General features: G+C 40.5%; 1 protein-coding gene across 1 annotated transcript; it reads right to left on the reverse strand.

The window, feature by feature from the left end:
• Positions 1-6,114: 6,114 nt before the first annotated feature.
• Positions 6,115-16,487, reverse strand: LOC106919632 (histamine H3 receptor). Its single transcript, XM_014990120.2, has 3 exons — positions 15,976-16,487; positions 15,341-15,507; positions 6,115-11,971 (listed from the first exon to the last, which is right to left on the reverse strand). Exons 1-3 carry the CDS (start codon positions 16,211-16,213, stop codon positions 11,111-11,113), a joined length of 1,266 nt encoding a protein of 421 aa, XP_014845606.1. The 5' UTR covers positions 16,214-16,487; the 3' UTR covers positions 6,115-11,110.
• Positions 16,488-17,865: the final 1,378 nt, after the last annotated feature.

The following is a 17,865-nucleotide window of genomic DNA, read 5'->3' on the forward strand; positions in this document are numbered from 1 at the left end:
AGCAAGGAGATAAACAGGTTTATGGAGCTGATAATATCTGAGGCAGAGCTGCCATGTTAGCCCAGCAGCTGTTATATGATTCAGAGTGTGTGTCCACGGCATGTTGCGATGTTTAATTAAACTGGGCCAGAGCAACGCGTGACTTCCAGGACGGATTGTTTGCTGAGCTCTCGTCTGAGTTTGACTTCCTGTTCTGGGCCTTACAAAAGTATTCACACCTCCAGAGATTTTTTTCACATTTAGTCTCATTACAAACAGCAACTTTGATGTATTTTCGTGTGACAGATCAGTGCAAAACAGCACAAATAGGTGGTAGAAAGTTTTTGTTGTTGTTGTTGTTTTTGCTTGTTTCAGTCCCCATTTATTCTGATCTCCCTAAATAAATGAACGTTAATCGGTTACCTTCACTGCAAAAAAGAAATAAATAAAAAATAAAAACTCTTTACCAAGTATTTTTGTTCTAGTTTCTAGTGCAAATATCTAAGTACACTTGAAATAAGACAAAACCAACTTAAAGTAACTTTAAGTTAAAGTACTTTAAGTTACTTTAACTTAAAGTAACTTTTTATAAAGTTACTTTAAGTTGTAACTTTTTATAAAGAAACAGAAGCTTGTTTTAAGTTAATAATTTCTTCATCTTGATGAAAAGTGTTAGTTATAAGTAAATAATCTGCAAGTGGAACAAGGCATTTGTCCTTCATTATAAGTTAAAATGTTTTGTGATATAACTAAAAAAATTTCATCAATGTTAATTTATTATTGACTTACAACAAGCTTCTATATTATTTCAAATGTAGTAAGATATTTGCAATAGGGACTAGACCAAAAAACAACAACAAAAAACACCTAAGATTTAGTGTTTTTGCAGCGTTCACAAGCTATGTAAGAATGAATCAAAGTTATTTTTTAGGAAAGTGCCTTGAGATGGCATTTGTTATGAAATGACTTAACTGAATTGAATGGAGAACCCATTCATTCACAGGAAGTACCTATAAGCTCCATGCAGACTCACCAGGACCAGTCCTACCAACGGCACCACCATGCAACCCAACTTAACAACCAGAACCAGAGAGTTCATGAGGTCAGAGGGCATTTTCTAGCATATTGTGCTGTATTTTGATTTTGATCCTGGCAGGTTACTTGTGTATCATTTTGTGCCACTCCAGTGTTCTCTATCTTTATTTCTATTCTTTCAACAGATCTCTTCTATGGGATCAAAGGGTTTTGTTTTATGTATGAGTAAATAATAAACTAACAAAGATCAGGAAACCAATTTTCATCAAATGCAACCACAAAGGCTTCTAACTAAAAACTAAATCTAAGAACATAAAAGTTTGATTTATTCTGAAAACATCAGAGCAGGAAATAAAAGCAATTAGTCCACAAAAAAGTCGATTATTATTATTATTATTATTATTATTATTATTATTATTATTATTAATTTATTTATTTATTGCTATGGTCCATTAACTGGCTCTGCCTCGATCTGAAAGCAACATTTATATAAGTAATAAAAACACATAGCTGAAATGATGCAAAAATGCTAACTTTATTTACAGCAGCGGATTGGTTGAAGACAGTTATTTAGAAAATAGTTTAATAATGGATTGATGATGTGGAAATAAGTCAAATATGATTGACCTCGTACGGTGAGAGTACTCTGGAGTTTTTCTTTTTCCCCTCCAGCTAAATTAGCTCGAGCACAGCGTGAGAGTTAATTAGGGTCTCCGTCAGGATGATCAGGTTGTTTTATTTTTTTTATTTTTTTTCCTACGAGTCGGAGCTGTGGCTTTTATCTCCACCCGCACCGCATTAATAGTTATCCAGAGTGAGTCCCGGAGAGGTTTACAGCGTTCATAGCCAGCCGCAGCTTTAAATGGGAAACTCTCTTCCTTACAGACGGATTATTCAATCAGTCACAGAATACATACTCCCAGTATAGGTCTCCAAAATAGGAGCTTGTATTGTCCACAGAGGGACAGTGGATGGGACATGATGCTTCAAACATGTCCTCTCCCTTAGTATTCTCCAAATCATTTGCTTGTACATGCAGCTTATCATCTTGGAAACGCGTGAGGTTTTGTCTGCTGAGAGGCGGCTACAATTTGGGCTCCCTGCGTGAACATCCCTCTCATGCAATCATGTTCTCAAAAAAAAAAAAAAAAGGAAGAGAAAAAGCAGCCAGAGGTCTCCGTGTTCACTTTGCAGCCTTCAAGGCCGTTTTGTGTTCTGGGTCTGATGCTGGATCTTTTGTTTTATTAACAAAGCTAAATCGCAGAGCTATCAAAGTACAAGGCGCAAGAATCCCAAACTATTTTCTAATTTTCCTATTTTATGGGGGGACGGAGGGGGGGGAGGGGGGGGTTTGAAAGCCTGTGAATATTGGTTCCCCTGCACGCGGGAACAGTGTCAACACTTTTTGCTGAGCAATTTGTTTTCTATTTGCAAGTCCACCTGCGTCTCTGCGCGGGCCGCCAGCACCTCGCCCTCCGCTGACCTTTGACGGAAACATCCTAACCGACTTTGTCTCCGGTGTTTCTGTCTGGCTCGGCTCGCTGAGGCTCCTCTTCTGGTCAATTTCCTCCCCGCCACGTTGATGAATTTTCCAAAGGAAACGCCGACGGCCCCCTCTCCAGTGTCCACCGGCTTTTGGGAGGCTTTGTGTCGCGAAAGCATTTTTCACTTTTCAGCTGAGGCGTTTTATTTTTTTATTTTTTTCACGAGCCCAGAATGTGTATCCAGGCACTGCGAGCCTCTGCATTCAAATTACTGTTATTAAATGGGGTCAGCAGGAGAACAGCAGCACCACTATCTACTTATCCTCCAGAGCTGTTGTCACAGAGGACAGCTAGAAAACTCTGCATCCTGGTATAATATATATAAAGGGAGAAAAAAAACCTGAATTCAATAAAACAGCATTTTGAGTTTTTTTTAAATCATAAATTAATTTGAAGCTGAGGGGTTGAAGATGGGAACTATTCCATAGGTAAACACAGATGTGCAATAGGCAGTGGTTTTCAACTTGACAAATAACACTCAGTTATAGTACACACTTGCAATCTAAACAATTTACCCATACTGCATTTCTCGCTGTATATACAGGGCTGTGAAAAGAGTTTTTCTGCCTTACAGGTTTCATCTGGGCTTTGCTCTCTTCAGGCAAATGTCAGTTTGAGAAAACAAAGATCCCCACTAACTTCATGAATTGTCTCACCCGATTGCTGTGGAGGAATCTTCGCTCAAGAAAATGGACAAAGATTTGTAACATTCGTAATGGAAACACAGCTACATTTGTGTTGATTTAGACATTTTTAAATCAACACAACATGAAAAATACAGAAACATCATGGTGAGGTAGCATGTGGTAGGTTTTCTTCTTTAGAAATGACTTGCTCTTACTGATGCTCTTACAATTAAATCTTTTTTCTATAAAATCTTGATGGATCACATCCTGCCATCAGGTCATCACTTTAATCTCAAACCAGGACAATTACTCACTTATGAATGGCTGGGGAAAAAAAAAACAACTAAGTCAAATGAAGGTTTTGGAAAGGTCTAGTCAACACCTTGACCTAAATCCAACTAAGAGGCTGTGGCATGACCTCGAAAAGCCATTCATGATCTGTGATTACCTTAATTCATAAAATTACCATTTGAACACCACCTTCAGTGTTTACCAAGTTTTTGATAGCAACATTTGTTTGATGATATAAAACATTCAGGTGTGGCGTAAAGCAGAGAGAAGGGATACGGACCCCACACCACACGCACTACAGCCGACATTCAAAACACCCCAACACCGTGGACCGTATCTGTCCCAGGGCTCAACAATTCCCTCAAGATTTTTTCCTCGCCAGGGAAATATCCCACTTTACTTCCCGCAGGGACGTTTTTTCCACCCGCCAGTGATTTTCAAGTCTCCAAGGATGGCTTTCCGGAGATATCTCGATTCTTCCACTCTGTGCTGGAAATCTGTAATAAAGGTCAAAGCCCCAAGAGTTCTGCCGCGTCTCTCGGTAGTGATATCAGATGAGAGTTTCACAGCGTGCTGCAGAACAAAAAAAAATAAAACTCCGGTGAGTTGGGGCTTCTGAGGATGTGCTTTTTCTGAAACATTTTTTGTTGTTGTTGCTTTTTATGAAATTTCCTTTTGAGGCGAAGGCCTGCCTGCTGGTTAGGTTTTTGTTTTCTATTGTTGCAGGAACAAGACGTTCTGTAAACCTGTAAGCAGAGGGATTAGGGGATGAGTCTTCTCTTGGCCAGAATGAAATAAAAGGACTGCTGAAAATATGCTTTTAATTGCCGAGTCGCAGGTTGAATTAGTTCGACATTGTGAGAAACAATGAGAGAAGCAGGCGAAGCTGTTCATTACAAAAAAAGTATGTTAGCAAAACACACTCATTTCATGCATCCATTTGCTACAAGTAGGCGAAACATTATTGTTTATAACAGAGCCTGATTTTTCTTTAAAATGTGAAATGCTAATAAAGTACCCCTCTTGCAAATAATCAAATTTTATATTTTACAACAGTGACCACTGAACCACGTTTTACATTAGAGCAGTGATAAAAATAGAGACCCTCACCTCCACTGTTTCTCCTCCACACAAACTTCCATTCCCTTGTTCCCGTCAATAACTCACTTGTCCTTCCACACTCCGACCTGGAAATAGGGCCGAGAGACAATCGACAACCTCGACTGAAGTGTATTGTTTTTCATCTAATTTCAAAATCAATCAGATCATCTCAGATCTCAGACACCACTTACCTCCCCCTCCTACTGCTGTCCTGCATTGCAGCCATTAATCTGTAAAAATCATCTCACTGTACACGTTTACTAATAAACCTGTCAAGCTTCTTAAAGAGACAGAAGCCAATTTCAAAGTTTCAAACTTCCTTTAAATTATTTTTGATATACACACAATTTATATAACAACTGGAGGTAACAAACTAACTAAAGAAAGATATGAAGTAAGGTTTAGAGATGCTGCAAAGTCTGCAGTTTGTTTTCTCGCCATGATTCAGAAGCAGCGAAGACGCAACACAAATATTTGCCTTTCACAGATTTGTCTTTCAGTAAGATAAGGCGAGCAAATCTACATCTTATCTAATCTTCTCCATTTTTTTTTATTTATTTTTGTTCAATGTGAACAAATTATATTCACCCGCTTTTTGTTTGTCCTTTTCTAGTAACCGAGCTCTCTCTGTTCTTTTATAAAAAAAGAAACCAAAGCAGCATGACAACCCATGCTGAGTTTTCTGGCGTTTTAAGTGCCCTCCTCACATCATTATTTCAGATTTTGTAATCTTACGCAATATTTCAGAAGCATTTTAAAATACTTCCTTCACTGCATGCTGTGCTCCAAATCTAGCCAATATCAATGCAAATGTTTTTATTTTTAATTTTTTTCCAGCCTATCTCTAGAGTTGCAACTCCTAAATCCAAATTCAGGTTAGTATTTTTTTTGGTCCTACAAACACGGAGAAACCTGGATGTCTTTCTGGCCGCTCACATAATATTCAGTAGCTCTCCAGTTTGCAGTATAAACAGTCGAGACTCGTTAAGGTATGGACAGAAAACATGCAGAGGCGTCCTGGAGTGTCTGGCACAGCAACATGAACATTATTTCCTCTGGTCTCTGGGAGTTTTAGCTCGGGAATTTTCTTCTTTTTTTTGGGGGGGGGGAACTGCGCCTCCGTCACACGACTGGCGTCTGACCCCATCGAGATTGTATCTGTGGGTAGGGGCCAAATGTTCTTTCAGTCACTTCTCACCAATTTCTGTGATTATTTTTTCGCTGCTGTTCTGCTGGCTGGTTGTGAGATGATGCTGTCACGTCGCCGTGTGGGGATTTGGTTGCTCTTCAAATATTTTTAGGAAATAAATGTGAAAGCGAAAAACCTTTTTTTTTTTTTATGCCATGAAAAACATTGAGTTCTGTGAAGATCAGCAGCATGAAGTTATGACTGGTTTGGTGTGTGTATGTGTGTGACAGATGTGGATGTGTGTGTCTGCCAAATGTGGGTAGAAATTTCTTTCTTAAAGTGACAGGCTGTCAAAGAAATGCATTTCAAAAATAGGAAATCGGAACGAGAAAATAAAACGGACATCATATTGCATGAGAGACGACTTTATTTAGCTGGAACTCATTTGACTTGTTTATCTTGTTAGAGAACCAAGTTTACTTCTGAACTTGAGCATCATAACTAAACAAAATTAAAACCAAAATTCAGCTTTAAAGATCCAATGCAGCTTTTGGACAAAAATATGAAACGTGTGGTTTCAAATCTTTCCTGTAAACTGTTTATTTTAAAATTTTGGCTTAACTGAGTTAGCACGAATATGAAGAATTTCCCCTCTCCGACGTTGCTGCATAATAAATAAAAAGTCCAGAGAAGAGAAGGCAACTCAATCATCAGGTCCGATAAAGACCGCAGGCATACCCAGACAGATGATGCGTTTTAAATATGAGTTATTTAAAATATGAAGCCTTTTAAACAAATAGTGGTGCATAAAAGTTGATCCAGATGTTCTTTAGTGAATTGGATATTCAGGGTCAAAATTCTCCATTCTCTCCTCTATAATATGAATGTTTCACATTAATTTTGCTCTCTCGAGGATGCAGAAAGCATTTTCATTTCCAGAATGAAATAATTACCCTCCAAACAGCTTCGGTGACATTTATAAACAGGAATAGACATGGCACATGGTGAAGATTAAAATCTCTACGGCGTCATAAACTGAGGAAAAAATGTATAAATGCAGGTTTAATTATATAAGTTAAGCACAAAAGGTGAGTGAATTTTAATTTGGTTGATTATTTCTCTACTGAAACAACACAGATTTGGGAATAGAGCTTTAAAATCGGAAAGAGTGTTACGGATTTGTAAGAAAATGTCTTTTTATGTTGAGCAGCAGAGTCAATTGTGTCCAAATCTTCTCTTCCGAAGCCAAACAGCTGCTGGTGGAGGCAGCGGTGTGACGGTGTCGGGGGGGAAAACAAGGTTTGTTATCACTGGAGGAAATCGCAGTGCAAAACAGCATCGAGATGAGACTCAGGAACTATTGGCAGACATCGTCTTACCAACGGAGCAAACTCCAAACTAGGGTTAATAGTAGAGTAATCTGGTTTGGCATAAGCAGACAGGATTGGATTGTTCTTTCACTCAACCCACAAATGCAAAAAAATAAATAAGACTTTCTAACAGGATAGCATTTGTTCCCAATAGGTATTGTTACAGCAAAGAAACAATCAATAAATTGCATATTTTCTTGCAACATTTTTGCATGGAAATTATCTGGATTAGTAGTCAATTTCAACTGGTTGGTTTTTCAGTAGAGTATGTGTCCAGATATTGAAAAGGCCCATTCAAAAGCTACTTTAACAGTTCTAAGACCAGATTGTTTGTTTGGGATCATTGGTATGCTGGAAGACCCAAAAGTTTTAACAAATATTGTACAAAATGTCACCATCAGATAACATAAATGGTAAAGAAGAAAAAAAAGTATCCAGAAAATGTGGAGCACCACACAAGCTCAAGTTTGTCATAACCTACAAACAGTGGAAAGGCAGCAGAAGTGAAACAACCTTTATGTTGCCATGGAGTGAGAGAGAATATGCTGACCAGAAAATAAACCCCTACTGCAAAGAGGGTTGATAGAACTGAGCTCCTAGAGAAAAGTTTTATGACCAGACAAAGACTAAAAATGAGCTACTAGGCCTCTAGGGGAGATGGAAAGTGAATGTCTGCAAAATTCAATACGAGTCTTTCAAATTGAAGAATACAGTACCGACCTGCACAATGCCAGCCTCATCCTGTGGGACTGTTTTGCCCACAGTGGTTACAAAAAGTGGCTGGACTGAGGAGAAAGACAAAAAAAGTTCATCTTTATCTTTAAATCCTGTTTGACAACAAGACTAGACTGTAGAAACGTCGACTCAGTTTGGTTGTTTTAGTAGGACGATGATCCCAAACATACGTCAAAATGAGTTTAGTAATGGCTAAAACCGGCCACATCAAGCCTTGACTCAGCTTTGTTAGGAACCTGAAGGAAATAAAAGCCAGGCGTGTCAAAACTTGTAAAAACTATCAATACCACTGGAAACGGCGCTCAAATAACCAGCTGGAGCCATAAACAAAGTTTGTTGGTGGAAACCAAAAGGCATGTGGATGATAAGGGACATTTGATCAAATTGTACCAAAAGTGAATGTGAATACTCTTGAACATGGTGGATGGAAAAAAAATTAAAAATTTCATTCAAGATGTCTGTGATGGGGAATGACAGACATTTCTACAAACACATAACGATATTAGAACATCCAATTTTATCACGTAATTTAAAAATGTGATGTGAAAATCATAGTTGATAGTTGCCGAGCAACTTTATGGATGTTTCTTCTGGTAATTTGACCATTTATCTTTGAGCTCCAAGTCTTTGAGGTTGAAAGAACTCCTTGCCATCACCCTAATCTGTAGCGTCGCCTACAGATTCTCCAGTTGATTCGAGTCGTGACTCTGACCATACATGGACATGAAGGATGCTTCGAAACGTTGGTGCCGCGTCAAAAGAAATACGTTGGCGTTTTTGAAAAGATTACCTCAATCTGGCTGGAGCAAAAACAAACACGGACTCGACTGTGTGGATTAAATACCACTTGTTCTCAAGAAATGTTTGACGTTCCCAACCTTTAAGCTGAAATCGCTTAAACCACTAAAAGCTCAAAATGAAGAAGATATTTACAACCACGATGATTGTCTGTTAACCTCTGACCAGATTTAGAGAAAAACCAACAGATCACACGCAAACGATTCCTTATTACCAAAACAGACAAAACTTCAAGATGAGTCACCGTCCATTAGGTCCAGAGAGCCACATGTTCTATATCAGAGCAAAACATCCCGCAGTCCCCAGACACCGAGCAGGATCTGACATTTAGGTTTGTCTTGAGCAGGTCTGAGTGAACAAAGGGTTTAATCTTGTTTTTCCATTTCATCATGACATTATTAACATCAACAACAGCTTCATTTAAACATAAACGTTGTGTAGGCAACATAAGACGAGTTGATGGAAAAGACAGCCAGCAGTCGGTTCTTCTTGTGCTTTGATGTTTGAGGACTTGAGCATTAGTGATTCTATTGCTGCACGATGAAAAGCTTGAATTGGCTTTTTGAAGGCATATGCTAGAGGTTTCTCTTCTATTGTAAAGGAAAAAGGATGGCATGTGCAGTCAGAGTTTTAAATCATTAAAAAAAACATTAAGTCCTTATTTCTTATTAGCCTGACACAAATGAGATTTAAGAGGTTTTCCATCTTAAAAAAAAAAAAAAAAAAGGACGACGTCTAAGTCTTTCTGGTTGCTTCTATTCAGACAGACACTAATTTATCATTTTTTATGTGCCGTACAGGAGGCCTAATGTAATAACCTGGACTAAATGATGGTAATCACCGACTACCTGACTACATAAATCATCACCTCACAGCTTTTAGCACATTTAGACCCCAAAGCCCAAACCACATTAATCCATCTCGATCTAGTTACAGTGAAGATTTACATACATTTTGAAACCAGCGTTTTACGGCGCTTAAATAAAAGATGTGACACTGGCTCTTAAGGGCATTCCTCTCATCAAGAGGAATTATACCTACTGATGCAGATTCAGTGGGACTCCCACTCCACTGCTCTGTCATTACAAACATTCTCCAGACTCTTTTGCATCGTCGTATTGCTGTCAAATGTGTCCTGACAATTCTGGCCTGAAGGGATAGCTTGGGTGCCTTGGAGTGAAGCGAGGTTGTTGTTCGCAACAGTTTCTTTCCCTGTAAATAAAGATTTATCATTAAAAAAGTTGAGGCAGTTCGGGAAGGAAAGGCAAAAATAATAGCAATAAAGCAGTCGTGCTTTACTAACTTCCTTTGCGATGAAGAATCCAGTTCTCGACAAAGTTGTTGCAATTTGACTTTTTTTACATCACGGGAAAGGAAACTGTTACAAATAACGACACGGCTCGGTTGGTTCTGATGAGTTAAAAGAGCTCAAACTACAATCAGCTCTTCTCCGTGGGATACAACACAGTATTAGCCAATATCAACCTTAGGTTTGGTGCCGTTTTCTGAGCTATAGGCAATGTCGTTGTGACTTTGCACAGTTACATAAAGTTGAGACTGTTGTAATATACAGTAGCTGCACAAAGCAGCCAGGCAGATAATCCAAAATGTTACTTTCCCCTCTGCAGGCAAAAAACCAAATGGACAGCACGCAGCTGGTGAGAAGGGAAACAGCCAGCAGTTTATGCTAACATAGCTTTAGCGTAATTACACAGAAGATGCTCAGTTAATTAAACAGCAACCAATGGTCTCCTAAAAAAATCCATCTTAAACAGGATACAGCACTTATCCCATGTTGTCCTGTTGAAATGTTGTTTTTGGTTTGAGTTGTTTTAAATTGGTAACTTTGCCTAAAATAGCAAGTGGGTCAGATTAGCTGTTAGCCTTTCTTCACAATATGACAAGGTGTGTATTTAACGCATCGTTTATCTTTCACCATGATACATTTTTTATAAGAATTTTGATTTTGTCATCATGACAAATTCCAGTTAATGATGCTTACGTTAAAAAAATAAACCCAAGCTGTCGCTATTGTCAGGTTGTTAATTTTACTATTTTCTATACTGTTTGTCTGATGAGAGAGTCAACAAACATCGATAAATTTGAAGAAATTAAGCAGCTATTGTGTGAAGTTTAGTGACTGGTATCCTAAAGAAGTGCATTAAAAATGGTTTTTCAAAAGCAGTGTTTGCATTGTGGAACTAAAATTACTGTGTCATGCAGTCACAGCTACGCAGCAACCTGTAATACCTTTTGTCATTATCGCAATAGTATCACAAAATATCGTGATATAATTTAAAGTCCATGTCACCCACCAGTAGAAACGACACCTGCCTATTCAAGGGTAAGAGCCAAACTACGCCAAACTATCCCTTTAAATGCAAAAACGTCTTCTTGGTTTGAAACCTTTTTTTCATGGAAGAACATTGTATGAGTTTTTACAGCGTATGACCATCAAACACGAACTGCATTCTTCAAATATGGCTGTGCAGCTGAGTTCATCTAGCAAGACTGAACCTCAATTTGAGGCTGCACTGACTGCCTCTTGGGACACAGTATCTTTGAGAAAGCTCTTCGGAAGCTGCTGTGGCACAAAGGGTACAGGAACGGGTTGATGGCCGAGTTCAGCCACAGGAGCCAGAACGTGATCTCGTACCAGTAGTGCGCCACACATTCGCCGCCACAGGCAGCGCGGATGATCATGAGCAGAGTGTACGGAGCCCAGCATATTCCAAAAATACAGACGATGATGGCCAACGACTTGGCGATCTTTTTGTCTCGGGAAAGGCGGGATCCGGGAGTCCTCCGGCCCGGCGCCATGCAGGAAGCCGTGTGCTGAAACAGCCTGGAGTTTTTCCGGTGAGGAGAAAACTTCTCCCTCTGCACAAAAATCTGACTGGTGTCGGGGCAGCCGCTGGAGGAGGGCGACAGAATGTCATCGTCCTCTATGACCGCCGAGATGGCAGCAGGCTCGCTGGAGGTCACCTTCCGAGTCTTGACGAAAAACACGGACCAGGCCCCCGCGCCGTCTCTGTACTTCCTGGGTTTCCTCTGCGGCTTGGCCTCGTCCTCGGCACCGCCGTTGCCGCTCTTGTTCCTCCGGTGGATGTTAAGGTAGATGCTGAGGTTGAAGAAGGCCACCGACACGAACGGCGTGAAGAACTCGAAGGTCGACGCACTGAGCAGGAAGTACCAAGTGAAGTAAAACTCTGCGTAGCACTCGTGGGCCGGGACTACGCTCTGGCCCACGATGGCCTCCCAGAAGATGATCGCGGGGCCGTAGAGGAGGAACGCCAGCAGCCAGACCGCCACCATCTTCAGCACCGCCTGGCGTGTGATGTTCCTCTGCGCTCTGTATTTAACCTGCAAGGAGAGGAGAGGCACAGAGTGTGATTTAACAGTGATGCCCTCACAACACAAACTCTGCTCCATAATACATGTTTTTCTGTGACTAACGATCAGGCACAGCTGCTTCGGTGGCAACAGCCTGAAAAAGAAACAACAACAACAACAAAAAAAACGCTGGTTTCTTCTTCAGGATGAAGCCCTTATTGTTGCTCTGGTAGAGCAAGGGAGGGATGCTGTAAATAAGACCCACTCATGACGCACTTACTCCACGGTGTGTCACTGAAGCCAAACAGAGCAGGGGAATGTTGGGCTGAGAGCCACATTCACTGATGCAACATGGCTGTGAAAGAGACATCTGGTTTCCCCTCGCTCTTCCTCTCTGCTTTCTCTCATTTAGCTTCACCTCCTCACCATCATTCAGAAGGGCTCCTCTATTCACTGTTCTTCAAGTCTTTTTGTTCTCCTGTTCTTTCTTCCTTTCTTTATTTTTTAAATCAAACTGCTTCAGTACATTGCAACAGCTGGGGATGTTGCTGCTGCTGCTGCTGTTGATGTGGCTAAAGACCAAGTTGAGGAGAAAAGAAAAGCTGATAATGACACGGCGCCTCTTCGAGATCGGCCCCTAATTGGAGCTGGCCTGGATCTTGAGTTGTTCACTACAAAAGCAAAGACACTTCAGCGGTAAGTGAAAGAGATAACGCTCCCCGCAGATTCGAATTGAACACTGAGGAGATGAGATTTCATCACGGCCTTTTTGAGAGCCGCCAGTCAACACGAGATCAAAATGGTCAACTCGAGACGCTGTGCCGCGAAATTAAATGATTTATCAAACAAAAAAGAAAAAGATTGTGAGAGAGTAAGTTTATTATAGTAGCTCCAAAAAAAAATAAAAAAATCAAAAAGACCTCTGTTCATTGATAGCAATGTATTATTCTGCTTCAATTGACCTTACAAGGCGCAGGTTTTTTAAAGGAAACTGCTAAGAATAACTAAGCAGAAAGAACAAGCCTATAACGTGGGTTTTAATGGTTTTATTCCCAGATGAATTGTGTTTCCACCATCCATGAAACTTGACTTCCACAAAGCCCTCCCTGCTGCTTCCTCTCCAACCTGATTCTATGCCCACCGTACGAAATACTTCCTGGCTGCTGCATTACATAACTGTGACATCATCTGAGTAACCAAACTCTGCCTGAGATCCACCAGTAGCGAACCGGCGGCTCTGAAATCACAGCGACGCCTCAGAAATGTGAACCGAGTCGTTTCATCGTCAGCAGGTTTTACTACATCGACAGCTGAGTTTAACCCAAGAGTCGAGACTCCAGGAAAGGGAATTTAGCTTTCTGCAGTTTTTGTTTTTCACTTTGCCTCTTTGATTAGTTACTAGAAAATAAAAAAAAATTATTTACCCATTTAAACAGGCTGATTTAAGAGATTTTTTAAATAGGCTTTCTGTTAGATTATTGAGGAGCATTTAATAATCCCACCCCGGATGAAAAACTCTCTTGGTGTCTTTTAATGTGGATTGTCTTTAAACAACTCCAATATTTAAAAAAAAATCAGAGTGGTTTAAGCAAACGGGATTTAAATTAAACCTTAAGCCCTTATCATATTTGCATTGGCCAATTATTTAAAGGGAAATTGATGATAGTTTACACATGAAATGGAGGTTGGAGGCTGTGTGTCACTAATGACCTTCCTGGTTAAACTCGTACTGAGAGCAGAAGGTTCCTGGTTTTATTCGATTAAAAAATGAAAAGCAGAGCAAAAAGCTAAGAAATATTAGTCTTTTAAATGAGCAAATCTTTGTGGAATCTCACGTGTTTTAGTTTCTATTCATCGGTTATTCTGACTGGAAACAACGTTTTCCATTTTCAGTATGCATTTCCCACAGGAAGATCGTTAATGGCCCACATTATCCTATTATAATTTAGAACTTTGGGCTTCGCTGAGCTGCAATCGATACAAATGTGATGATGGTTTAAGAGTTCATAATATAGCGTCCTCATAAAATGTTATGATGTCCTTGATGTTGGAGTTGGCTCAAACTGGTAGAAGATCATCTTTGGTCTTTAGCCAAGAGGGTCATCCTTCTGGACCACAAAATCTGGATTTATCTCCCAAAGAAACCAGAGAAATCCACTGCAGCAGGACCTGACTTGATGTTGAAACGTTCCTTTAATGTGGCTCCACTTCCTGCGCATCCAGAGGTACGAAGATAAGGCAAATCACCCAGACTGAGAAGAGATGTGGAGTAGCAAGGACAGCAGATTTGGTTAAGTGCTCATTAGCGCGTGCAGCTGATCTGGTCAAAAAAAATATGGACGTTTGAAGAGTGGATGTCTTCTGAGAGCATAACTCTCTTAAATAGCATGCAAATAATCTGCAGCATTAGAATTTGCTGCATCTGGAAACAATATTTTCCTTGTTTTCATGGTAAACTGGAGCCGGTTGTGTATTTACAAATGCCAGAACATTCTTTAGGAGCTATCGATAGGACGTAGGCTGCCACGAGGGTCTTCTGCTACGACACGTTTAAGTACAAAAAACGGGATTTCAGTATTTTTACCTGACATTTTAAAAAGGGATGAAAATCACAACCTGATCAAACTGCTTTTATTTCAAACAGAAAACAAGCATTATTCAGATTAAATCAGCGGGTGATGCTCGTTTAGTTTCTCGGAAAATGGACTGTTTTCCACAAATGGAGAAATGCCGGAGCCTTCTCCAGCCGAGCATCAGCACAGCAACAGATAGGGGAGGGGCAGAGCAGAGCTATTTAATGCTCCAAATTGATATTTTTTTTCTAAGCATAGAGAACTAATTTACGCCTTCTGACCAGCAGTTCACAGCGACAGGTGGGGTAAAACAGCAGCATCACATAAAGCAGACAAATACATTTTTGGTCATGCTGGTTTTCTATTCAAAGACATTGAAACTAGTAACTGGAATCATGGGAAATATTGCAGTTTTGAAACTAAAACTGTCTTCACTGCAGACAGAAACGACTTTGTTGCTAAAACTCAACTGGAAGCCAAACGATTTGCTGGACTAATTATTGATCTGAATAATCAAAAGACAGATTTTTTTTTTTTATTACAGAGCCAACATGTGGAGAAACAAGTGGAGACATGAACTCGTATAGGAAATAAAGAATATATATATTAAAAAAAAAACCTTGAGGAAAACCAGGGAAGTCAGTGACATCGTGCACCAAAATCTGCCTTGGGGGGGGATGACACCTTCTTCGAACTGAATGTGACTCTGATGTGTGTGTGTGTGTGTGTGTGTGTGTGTGTGTGTGTGTGTGTGTGTGTGTGTGTGTGTGTGTGTGTGTGTGTGTGTGTGTGTGTGGTAATGAGCATCTTCACAGGCTGTACTTACTGCCCTGGTGACTGACAGGAAACGGTCATAACTAATGAGGACGATGTTGAAGACGGAGGCGGAGCAGAGCAGGTAGTCCATGACCAGCCAGACTTTGCAGAGCCCCTTCCCCAGCATCCACCTGCCAGTCAGGTTGTAGGGGATGTACACTGGGATGCAGAAAGCACCTGGGACGCACACACCCACACACACACACACACACACACACACACACACACACACACACACACATACAAAAGATATACCGCATGATGATTCAACGCCTCCAAATCATTAACATTCCCACCTCTGCACCGTCTGGATGCCAGCCGTTTTTTTTACAGGTGACAGTTTAAAAAGATTAGGTGCAGATTTCGGACAGTTTCTCTCAGCAAATTTGTTAATTACCCTCAGCTGAAGTAGTGACCTATAGAAAGGAACGTGAGCGGCCAACTACTATAATAATAAAAAAAATACAATTATGCTCCTCTGTGCGTAAAAATGCCCGTGAATAATGACAAAGACCACATGTAGAAGAGGAAAACACTCCAATTTATGTGTCAGAATACGTGTCGGATCATGCGTAATAAGCACTCGCGAGGAGAAAATATGAGCACGTTAGAAATAGAGATATTCTCCCGAGAGTGCCAACTTACCCACGAGAAAATCGGAGATGGCGAGGTTCAGAAAGAAGTAGTTGCTCTGATTCCTCAGGGTTTTATCCACGATAAAAGCCATGATGACCAGCGCGTTCCCGGCCACCACCACAATCACCAGAGTCACCATGAGGACCGAGAAGATGACCACCAGGTAGCCCGGCAGCACGATCCCAGCCTCGGACACCGCGGGCGTCAGGTTGGCGCTGGAGTTGGACTCCAGGATGTGCGCGCCCATAGTTAGAGCCGAGCTGCTCTCATTGTGGGGTTGATGCTTCGCGGAGCGCGCCGAGGCGCAGCAGAGGTCCGGCGGCGGGTCCGAGAGTTCCGCTCCACTTTAATGTGGAGCCGACTGGAGACCGGAGACCGGATGAATTCCCCAAATGCCCCATTTCCCCCCCTCTGTGGAATTCAAAACTTCCCCTTTTTCCCTGGAAGACGTTTTTTCCAGTTGTGTTATGATTATAACGCCTGTAGGTCCACTAGGTGTTCTCTCTCTCTCCCTCGTTGACTCCCAGTTATCAACGGGATGTGCTGCGGGATGTGCGGGTACCACGGCGCGCACAGCTGATTTTGTCATCAGTGTCAAGTCGATCGTCTAGTGAAACCAGTAACCGCTCATAATGTCAGAATAAAGCTCCCGCTGTACTAACAGTGTTAAACATGCGTCCAAAGATACCAAATTCAAGTGGAAAGCTTTTAAATTTCTCTCACACAGGACTATTGTTTTTATTTTATTTATTTATTTAAAAAAAAAACAACAACACAACAACCGAAATATTTTCATTTGGATAGAAATGGTGTGAGAAATGTTGCGCTTTAATTTGAAAAGGAAGCAATTTCCGGTGTTTTTCACCTTACTTTATTGAACAGCTCTCCAAGCAATTAAAGTACACTTGTTCTTTCAGGTTTTGTTGGAGCGCCAAAATGTCTACAATCCCTGCACAACAACAACAACAACAACAACAACAATAATAATAACAAAATATATCAAACATTCATACGCAAGCATTTTGATACAATTGCTATTTCATATTCAAATAAAAATAAACTGTATGGCATATTTCTAAAGATTAATTTTAAACTTAACTGCAGAATCCTTCATTAAAATCTTAACTCACTGTAGATAAGATAAGTCAGTCTTTAATATCTCTGTATTTAGTTACTAAACTGAAAAAAACCTTAATAAAACTATTTAGAAGCTCACATTTATATCACTCTTTAGAAATTAAAGAGAGTTCAGCTCGGGGTCAAGGTTCATTATCCCGGGGTTAAAACATGAAGCATAAAATAAGAGATGCAGTTGAAAGGATTAGACCAAGGCACATGCATGTGTCAGAATGGCCTAGTTAAAGTCCAGGTCTTAATCTCATGTGGAAAGCCTTTGAACGTGAGTGTTTTCTGGTTCTTTTAATCAACCCCGACTGGTTCCTGCTAATGTTAGCAGAGACATACCGGAAAGACTCTCCGGTATGTCTCTGTGAGTCTTTTCCGGAGACTCCGCTTCTCCGCCGGTGTGCGGAGAAGCAAAGCACTGGCGTCAAAAGCATGCCGCACTTTTCAGATTTTGATGAAAAAGTTTCAGAGAACAACGCGACATCTTCACAGTTGTGCGCAACTTTGTTTTTATCGTTTGTGTTTGTCGCATAAAACCAGCTCCAGGGTTGTGAACACTTTTGCAAAACAGGAAGTGACAGTAGGACATCTGGAGACATGGATCACAAAATGCAAAACCTGGACATGTAATCTATGCGATAAAACGAAACACCCTCATGAGGTTCGTAAACTTTATGGAGGCAATCGCGCCGCAGCAACCGTGAACTTTGGATTGGATTCTCTCTAAAAAGGCGTGAAACATTTAGTTAGCTAAAGGCCCTCCAAGGAAATAAT

The sequence above is a fragment of the Poecilia mexicana genome, unplaced genomic scaffold (genome assembly GCF_051168715.1).
Source record: "Poecilia mexicana isolate PSO_F unplaced genomic scaffold, ASM5116871v1 scaffold_4, whole genome shotgun sequence".
NCBI classification, from domain to species: domain Eukaryota; kingdom Metazoa; phylum Chordata; class Actinopteri; order Cyprinodontiformes; family Poeciliidae; genus Poecilia; species Poecilia mexicana.

What these genes read in the sequence shown, in the direction of transcription:
- LOC106919632 (XM_014990120.2), bottom strand. Translation starts at nt 16,213, where the DNA reads ATGGGCGCGCACATCCTGGAGTCCAACTCCAGCGCCAACCTGACGCCC. An exon ending in CATCTCCGATTTTCTCGTGG is followed by an intron (nt 15,508 to 15,975) that starts GTAAGTTGGCAC and finishes TGTGCGTCCCAG; the next exon opens with GTGCTTTCTGCATCCCAGTG. An exon ending in TCCTGTCAGTCACCAGGGCA is followed by an intron (nt 11,972 to 15,340) that starts GTAAGTACAGCC and finishes CTCTCCTTGCAG; the next exon opens with GTTAAATACAGAGCGCAGAG.